The 10,060-nt window shown below is 29.9% G+C and overlaps 1 protein-coding gene across 1 annotated transcript; it reads left to right on the top strand.

Moving 5' to 3' along the window:
* Window positions 1-54: 54 nt before the first annotated feature.
* LOC134680821 (N-lysine methyltransferase setd6-like) lies at window positions 55-9,846 on the top strand. The gene is made up of 11 exons (XM_063540059.1): window positions 55-219; window positions 989-1,133; window positions 2,236-2,383; window positions 3,695-3,823; window positions 4,967-5,180; window positions 5,507-5,605; window positions 6,317-6,415; window positions 7,277-7,357; window positions 8,084-8,180; window positions 9,018-9,063; window positions 9,671-9,846. The coding sequence occupies exons 1-11, from the start codon at window positions 82-84 to the stop codon at window positions 9,828-9,830; spliced, it is 1,356 nt and encodes a 451-aa protein (XP_063396129.1). The 5' UTR covers window positions 55-81; the 3' UTR covers window positions 9,831-9,846.
* The last annotated feature ends 214 nt before the right edge of the window (window positions 9,847-10,060 follow it).

The raw sequence follows: 10,060 nt of genomic DNA on the forward strand, positions 1-10,060 counted from the left end.
TTCTCAAACAATAATTACATTTTAGATAATTATATCATCGTTATTATTTTTCGATTGATCGATTTTGTGCTGAACTTCAATATGTCAGCTTCTATAAAACGACCGGCAAATTCTGTCGAAGAAAATCCAATCAAATTGTCTACCTTCAAAGCTAATGAGCATTCTTTAAACAAATTTAAGGAATGGATTACAGAAAACTCTTTCAATCTAAGTCCTAAAGTATGCATAAACTGTCATTTTGATATGATTACAAATACTTTGTTTTGGGGAAAAAAGGGGGAGAGTAATTTATTATGAGCCCGAGCCAGAGCGTGGCAGAGGTCACAAACACTTTACTAACTTTCTTTCCAAACAAAATGTATTGATATAATACATTCAGGAGTAAGAGGTAAGACTGATCTGCATAGAGTGAACAATAGGTACAGGTTGGATATTCTGGCATTGTTTAATTTGTTACTGGTAAGAGCTGAAAATTTATAACCTTTTTGCAAAACGGGATGAAAATAAATATTCCTTAACACAAAATGCAGGAAACCATTGTGTTCAAAGGTGCATATTACATGTAAAATATTTGCGAGGCAAAGTCATGATAAAAAATAATAAAAATGACTTGAATGGGAATGAAATCCTCCTGCATCATTCCACGAATCGAATATCAAATATTTGTCTCCCAACTCTTTTCAGAATAAGAGTCGGAAACAAATTATTTCATATGGCCTAGTACTAGCCCAGGAGACAGACAAATTAGAAAATCCTTTCAAACATAGAATTCCTTAAGGGGATTACTTTTGATCTAGCACATTTAAACATGATACACATACATGTAGAAAGTAAAGATAGCATTTTAAGCATTTATCAAGGTTTAATGAAATCACAAGTTCTAAAAGAAAAAAGAAAATATAACAAAATAAACAACCAAAAAACTAGTGTGAATTGTGAAATCAGGTTTACTAATGACTATTGATGTTATATTTACTGTATCTTGCAGGTGAAGGTAGGAAACGAGGGTTCTTGTGCTCAATATGGTGCTGTAGCCTTAGAGGATATAGAGGAAGGAGAGTGCCTGTTTCAGATACCAAGATCCTGTTTGTTAATGCCACAAACATCTACTATATCACAACAGATACAAAATGGTATTGAATAAATATATTGATTTTTTTAGATATATACACCTGTATAAATAAGGAGATGTGGTATACATATAGTTGCAACAAATCTGTTAAAGAACAAAATATATGTGAACAATTAGAGGTTGCTATATATGGCTTTAAATAATGAGTTTAACCCATGCTGCATTGATCATATAGTTCATGTAGTTAGCAATAACAGGCCACAGGATGACAACATGTGGAACAATTCAAAAAGAAATACAACAACCTGATTATATTACACTTAACATTTGTGCAACAACAAAAGTATAGAAAACATCTACAATGTACTTCCTTTTAAACTTTGAGTAAAATATATATTTATCAGTCTAGTATAAAATAGGAAGGAACGCAATACCAATTTCATTTTTAATAATTCCTTGATTTGAAAAAACGTTACCTAATGATAGCGTTTTTTTGTTTACATTGCATATGACGTCATAACTTAAATAACGTCACAACTAAAATCCCTAACAACAGAACCAAAATCGGAAACGTTACGTATGGTATTTCCGTTTTAAAATTAAGATATGTTTGAATTAAAACCAAAAACATACAGACTTCGTCCCCTTTCACAGGTAATGCCTGCCTAATATTATTACACTTAACATTTGTGCAACAACAAAAGTATAGAAAACAATTATAGCAGTCAGCAACCAAGAATGATTTTGTAAATGTACATTTAAACTCTCTATAATGTTTTGTAATATATTTAGTTGCAGCATATTGTTTTGTTAATGTAATTAAATTTGACCACAGTACAATGTACATTGACATTGCAATGATATATCTTTGTATGAATGTTAAGCTTAAAACATCTGCCTTTTCTAAATATACTCAGAGTGTTATTTTGATATAAATTAGATCTAAAATTGCCGAAGCCATATGTTGTATTAGAATAAGGGAAGACAACCCATGAACATACATGTTTAAACCTCTCAAGAGTGAGTTAAAATCAAAATGAAACTTAGTAATGTCTGATCTCTACAATAAGCATCATGCTATATATTAATTAATGTAATATATAGTTCCAATAAACTATTTAGAAAAATAAAAATGGAATATTAATTTATCTGCACAATTTCAGAAATAGACAGTTTGAAGAGTAGCAGTGGCTGGGTTCCTCTCCTCCTCTCTCTGATGTATGAGTACAATAATCCTCAGTCTAAGTGGAGACCATACCTTGATCTTGTACCAGACTTCAAACAATTAGATCTACCCATGTTTTGGACTGAGTATGAATATAATATACATTTATTTCAGATGCACATATGTAATTGATACCAGCATAGATTTTATAGAATTTTAACCTTATAATACATACACATTTAATACTTACAGCTCACTAAATTCCTTTTAAAAAATCTTAAAGTTGTATACTACTTTATTAATTGAAACAAGTTTTAAAAGTTTTATATGACTTTGCATTACAGATTTTAAAATCTGTCAAAGAGCCATTGAGCTTTTCTTGTATTTGAAGTAACAGCTCAGATCAGAAATCAGAATTTCAGCATTATCTTTTTGATACCTGACATTTACAAATTCTGTTTGCTATTTTACCAAAATCAATGCTTATCATCTTGACTGCATTAAATATCTATTTATTTTTTATTTTTTTTTGCATTCTGTAAATTCAGAAATTATTCAGATGTTTTTATTAATGCTAAATATACGACTGTGCATGTTTCACAATAATAAGAACTCTCATTCTGATATCTGATACATATATCGGTATGCATATTTCCCAAAAAATCAATCATTTATCTGGCATTTACGTCCTTTCTTAAAGAAATGCAATAAATTCTGAATTTACAGTATTTGTTTGTCGTGTCTCTTTCTGCATATTTGTTTGTCATAAGTTTTTTCTGCATATAGATCTCTTAGGTTTGGACTTTCTTTGCAGCAAATTTAAAGCTCACTGTGGTTTGAGATTTTTTTTAAATCTATGATATGGGCTTTATCTGCAGAGGAGATCTCAATAGTTTGGGGTTATTTTTCTGCATGGAGATATTTATGGTTTAGGATTTTTTTTGCTTCAAATGTGAATGTATCAAATCTAGAATACCTAAACTTTTGACATGAAACAAGCATATCATATGCAGCAATGTTAACCATTTCAGAAATTGAACTTCGGTGTTGGGTAAATATCAGCAAGCCAAGTACCTACAGGGTGGCAACCTAATCCTGTCTCTATTTTTCAGAACTTACAGTAACTGTTAAAGCCTACATTTTGGCATATCTCTCTGTTTCTTCTTGGTTGTGATGAAATTAATTACTATTATGGCAAATAGTTTATGCTTGACATATTCTTGACACATGGCCTATGTAAAAAACAAATGTGAATAGTTATAAGCAAAAAAGAAATCAAAGAAAGAAAGAACAAAACAGAAGAAAATACAAACAATTGTCTACCAAACATACTGGTAAATGAGAAAACTATAGATCTTGCAAAACTTTATTAAAATCAAAAGATAATGTTGAAACCAAAAATGTTGTGTTTTGCAATTGATAAGTATATGAAATAAATGGTACTTTTTCTATTTCAGAACAGAGAGAAAATCTCTTCTAAAATGCACAGGGGTAATAGAAGCTGTTGATAAAGACTTGAAGAACATTTCTACTGAGTTCAACGACATTGTTTTGCCATTTGTAAAGAAGCATTCAGATTTATTTGGGTAAGAGATGTGATTTCTTAACAAATACAAACTTTCTAAAGGCTTGAATGACGACTTTGCCAAAATCAAAAACGGTAATTCAAATATCTGAGAAAAAACTATTATTCGAAACCCACAAAATTAAATGAATCTATACAAATCAGAATTAGCAAGTGGTTTGTTTATATATTGAATATGATATGAATTGATTTGTGTTACATATTGGATAAAAGCTTGTTTATGATAATGACCATATTTCGATTTAAAAATTCATTGATCAGACATGTAGAATGTAATTAGAACATTAGAGTTCCACATCAACTTTCTTCTTGTCTTGTGCATTCTACAACAGTTAAAATATTTTTTGGTCATTTTTGTACAATCAATTGTCAGAAAGAGAACACAGACATTCAATAAACTGATGCAGTAGTTAAAGCCTCTGAATGTTGAAAGTGGAGATAACTCTGCAAGGACACTTGAATGTTTATGAAATAATGAGATTCGTAAATAAATATTTTGCTATATGTATAAAATGCTATATATTTATTTTTTAGGAGGTAAATTATTATTTTAATTGGATATCCATATCAATTAAATTATATATCATATTTATTTATTCAACTTATATGTACTAGTTAAAAGAAAATCATGTTTATTGATATGTTTAAATATATTATTTAGATTCATTTAATTTTTCTTGAGTGCCAATCATTCGTGGATAGAAAAATTGTGTTTTGTTGTGGATATATATGATTGCATTGAATTGCCAACACCTGCACACAGTCATGTTCAAAATTCATGCTGCTTCAAACAATTAAAATAGTGGTTCACCCATACTCACAAAATTGACAAAAAGATCAGTACTCAATGAATAATAATAAATCCACAGTATATACAAAATGAAAACAACACGACATAAATTTCACGCGTCAAAAACACTATTCTGGATTACCTTCATCCGAATGATCACAACAAAAGATTTGAAATCAAATGTTGTATTGGAACTTTATATATAAATGTCATGCGTCTGCTGTATGTAAATTTAGACATGAAATAGTGAAATAATCATGATAACAGTAAACATGAAATAGTGAGCAAAATCAATATATAGAAATTTGATTCAATCCGAAGTTTCAATTAAAAGAATACTTTTCTATTTTATAGAGAATGTAGTGTTAGCCTTGAGTTTTACAAGCAGATGGTGGCTTTTGTGATGGCTTACAGCTTCACAGAACCTCCAGACGATGAATTTGACGATAGTCCGCCTCCTATGATGGTACCAATGGCAGACATATTAAATCATGTGGCAAAAAATAATGCACAACTTGCTTTTGAAACAGATGCATTGAAAATGGTATCAACTAAAACAATCAAAAAGGTATACCTAATGTAGGAATACACTTTTTTGTGGAATGCAGTGACAGATGTGAGGCCATCATGAATGAAATGAAATTAGCTTTTAATACAAAATTCATGTGAAGAAAATTGGAAAAGAATATTCAAAATGAAATGCCCCAAAAAGCATTCTGTCTTATTTATTTTTCTTACAGTTACTGGTATTTTATTTGTCCAGTGACCATGTGGGAGTCACTCACTAAGGTTCTTTAATTATATGTATATACATAATTATCATTAAAAAAATGTCACCATAGTTCATTTAAACATATAAGAATATATCTGAATAATCCACTTCTTCTTTATTAGGGAGAAGAAATCTACAACACATATGGCCAGTTAGCTAATTGGCAGCTTCTACAAATGTATGGTTTTGCAGAACAATTCCCTAATAATCATTATGATACTGTAAGTTTCTAAAAGCTAAGCTTCCTGTTATTAAAAAAGAGTCATGGTAGCATGATTAGTTATAGCATTATTAGTCTGGCATGTAGCACCATGGAAATAAACATAGCAGTGGTTTTCCAAAAATATAGCACCATGGCCCCTATACATTCTATAATAGAATGATTTAAGATATCACAATGTAAGAAATTATATCATCAGGGTACCATAGTACAGTGCTTTATAGCCCTGTTTAGAACCCCTCATAGAGTCATGTTTTAAATAGCAGTAAAAGTCTGGCTAGTCTAACATGTCTAATGTGACCTTTAATTGTGGTGCTAAAGGTTTTATGTTAATGCCATAAAGTTATAAAAGAAATAAAACAAGTAATGAAATTTTTGGATATGAAGTGTTGCTATTCTCATAAATTTGCTTACAGGCACAAACATGAACAATTAGTGATCATTGACATTGGAGTTTATCAAATTGAGAAATGTTTAATTTGTGTGGTTGTTTTATTTTAATGCCTGTTGAAATTTTGATCAGAAAAGTATGAGAAGTATTTTTATTAAATGAAATCAATTTAGAGTTTGAACTAGTAAATGTATCATTAAAAGCTGAAATTGACAATTTCATTTTCACATTTAATCAGATAGATTTATGCAAAATGCACATTGTAGCATATTCATGCATAGAAGTTAAAAAAAATACTAAAATTGTACTACTAATTTTCAGGTAGATATACCTATATCAGTTGTATTGGAAGCTGCCAAAGAATTACCAATAAACACTGAAGCGTTACTAAAAGACAAGACAAATTTCCTCATTGATATGGTATTTTACATATTATTTTTGTGATTAGTTTTAATGAATCAGAATCTCAAGGACTGTTGGCTGTTGGTTATTTCATTGTTTTTGAACATAAAAATAAAAATGAACTTATGCCAATGTTAAAAATCCATTGTCTAGTATGTTATTTACAAATCTTATAATGTTTGGAGCAATATTTTGAAAAATACCCAATTTGCTTATAAAAGATCCTGAGGCATGTATTTCAAAATAAAACACTGTATTAGAGCTTTACGGCTGATTGCAATGAGTGTGTACGTAAAGGTAAGGTATACTTTCCCCCTTTTCAAGTAGTCTAGTCCTACAGACAGATAGATTGGTTATCTGTAAGACTAGTCTTCTTTTAAAGAAGGTTAGTTTACCTTTTAAACCATATAATGACTTCACGGTTCAGTTAGCAAGCAAGCTAACCAAAAGAACTACCTTTACATAACACACTCTGTACAATTGGCTGCAAATTGGTGAAAAATATAGAATTTGTTGTGGAACAATGAAAATACACAGAAAGAAAAACAACAATTACCAAAACATTGGACAACACATATGACCACACAATTCACCAGCAACCAACTGCTTAATTAGCAATTAGTCTTCATTTTAAATTTCTCGTTAAAATCTTTCAAAATCTTGTATGGATATATTATTATTATACATTATTGTTATGATAACATTTCACACTAAAGTCTGATCTGTGAATAAGAAAATATGGATTTTTTTTAGTTGCCCTAAAATAATTGTTCAAATTTTGCATTTGCCTCTTTGAAATTAGAATTGAAAAAAAACAATTTTAAAGAAAAATTAAGAAGTATATCTGAACAATGTTGAATAAATGACTTTTCATTCTAGGAACTGATGATAAGAGATGGTAGTTTTGTTGTTGGAGTCTCAGGTGTTTTAACAGAAGATGAGATGTACCAGGTGATACGGGTAAGATAATTGAAGAATTAAGACTAGCAACTGATTTCACAAATATTTTTACAATAGAAGATACATTTTTATACTTGTATATCATGATATCATGACCATTTTAGAACTACTTATAATCCTTTTTTTGTCGTTTCAATGATTAAATCTATTCTGATTTGACTGTCAGGAAGAAGATATTTATAGAATCTTAAAACTTCAAGTCTCTGCTTGACTTTGGTGAATATTAGATGACAGTTCAACTTAAATATTTAATTTAGTTTGAATGGGGATATTACCGTATAGCTTTTTTCTTTTGCGGGGTACCAATTTTTGCTTATTTTCGCAGTAGAACAAAATCGTCAAAATAAATTCCGCCAAATTAATGGTGGACATACAAAGATATTAAAAAAAGTTTTTAATCCGCCAAAATAATAACCGCCAAAATAATAACCGCCAAAATATTTCATATACCTTGTTCAATGAAAATCATGATATTTTACGCCTGTGAAAATAACCCGCTATATGGTAATTGATACAAATACATCTTTCCAGTATTAATGAACTATTTAAGGAATATAAGAATAGACTTAGAAATGTTTTAACACCAACCAGAAAATACTCTTAGTCCACAGCAATTAGTAACAAATATTGTTCGCTTCATATTCTGTAATAGAAAATATTCTCTGCAGTGTTTTCTTTTCTTTCTTAAATTAATACAGTTGAATTATGATGATTACACTTTTCCAGGTTTTATTAATGAATGAAAAAGAATACAAAGAACATAAGGAGAAAGATGGATGGAGTGAAGATGAAGAGGAGGAAGAAGAAGAAAGTTTAGAATTTGGTAAACATTACAACATTTTATATCATTTAGACAACAAATCTTTTTAAATTATTTTTTTAAAGATAACCAATAGATATAGGAAGATGTGGTGTGAGTGCCAATGAGACAACTCTCCATCCAAATAACAATTTAAAAAGTAAACCATTACAGGTTAAAGTACGGCCTTCAACACAAAGCCTTGGCTCACACCGAACAACAAGCTATAAAGGGCCCCAAAATTACTAGTGTAAAACCATTCAAACGGGAACACCAATGGTCTAATCTATATAAACAAAACGAGAAACGAGAAACACGTATAAATTACATAAACAAACGACAACTACTGTACATCAGATTCCTGACTTAGGACAGGTGCAAACATTTGCAGCGGGATTAAACGTTTTAATGGATCCAAACCTTCTCCCTTTTTTCTGAAACAATAGCATAACATCACAACATAGAAAAACATACGATAAAATATCAATTGGCAGACTTAACTCAATCAAAAAACGTATGATTACACAATGAAAGAATAAATTTGATCTGCGATATCTGAATACAAATGCACAGTTAATTAAATATTAGAGACAAACATTCATGACCAAAAAGCTAACAAACAAATTCAAACACACTGAGAAATATTTAACCAATCAATGTTCACTTTAGAAAAAAACGTTTTTTTATAATCTTGAAGTTTATACAAATGTTGTAAGAATAAGTGAAAAATTGAAGTTATTAAAGACTATAAATTTTATTAAATTATTTGTTTGCATATAATGGCTAGTTTTGTTTTCTGTCCATGTAGTGTTATATCTATACTCAAATCATTTATAATTGTAATGATAAATTTTTTTTCAGAGGCAATTAAGAAATTACCAGAGAAATGGAAGAAATTTTTATGCAGGTATGTCTGGAAAATTTACCAGGTTTTTATAACAACACAGCAAAGATAACAAGACTTTGGTATATTCCCCCATTTGAAGGAAGGATGTATACTGTTTTACCTATATATGTCTGTCCCACGAAATTCTCTTCATATATTTTTCTAATTCGAATTGTTAACTAGATCTTACTAAAATTTAGAAGTAAGTGTCATGTTAATCCCTTTTTTTACATTTATGGCCAATAAACATCCAGTCGACATCAAATCTTGCATTACCGTAATAAGCTGTGTATAATCTGTATATGCACATTGTCCTAACAGCCTTTTCATGCCATGGGAAGACGGGTAAAAAATTGTCACTTTTGAAAACTATAGGTAATACTGCAGTGATTTCAAATTGTGTGTGTTTGTTTACTGTATTTTCATGAAAATGTTGTTTAATGATTCTAGAATAGTTCATTAGAGATAAAATCACAAGTTTTCACAACAACAAAAATGGGAAAAGTTTATATATTGGTCCTTATAAATATCTGTCATATGTGAACAAAATCACTGCCAAAAGTACCTGTAATTTGGTTTTCAAAATTTATATATGTTCTTAGCATGATTTAATGTTTTCTTTTTCCAGCTGTGCTAAGAAAACACAGAATTTATATCAGACAACATTGGAGGAGGAGAAATCTCAATTACTAAAGGCTCAAACATTATCATCAAGACAGCTCTATTCTTTGTATACTACTCAGGGACAAAAACAAATACTACAGCAAATTGTACAGGCTACCAGTTAATAAATGTTGTACTTTTTTTCTAGATTTGTAATAGTAGTGTTGTTGTTTTTTACATTTGTATCACAGAAGACTTGACTGCTTTAGAGTATCCTGGGATCCTGGCTCACTGCTTAACAGTAGAGCCAGGCGGAATACAACAACATGATTTTGTCATTTAGATGTCTGAATGATGCATCGTGGGATAGCTTCATTTCTTGACAAATGGCAGGAAATATTAGTATTGCCATGAA

Source organism: Mytilus trossulus, chromosome 8 (genome assembly GCF_036588685.1).
Source record: "Mytilus trossulus isolate FHL-02 chromosome 8, PNRI_Mtr1.1.1.hap1, whole genome shotgun sequence".
NCBI lineage: Eukaryota > Metazoa > Mollusca > Bivalvia > Mytilida > Mytilidae > Mytilus > Mytilus trossulus.

Coding starts and splice junctions, on each gene's coding strand:
- LOC134680821 (XM_063540059.1), top strand. CDS start 82: ATGTCAGCTTCTATAAAACGACCGGCAAATTCTGTCGAAGAAAATCCA. Junction 5,606..6,316: donor CTAATAATCATTATGATACT/GTAAGTTTCTAA, acceptor ACTAATTTTCAG/GTAGATATACCTATATCAGT. Junction 9,064..9,670: donor TGGAAGAAATTTTTATGCAG/GTATGTCTGGAA, acceptor TTCTTTTTCCAG/CTGTGCTAAGAAAACACAGA.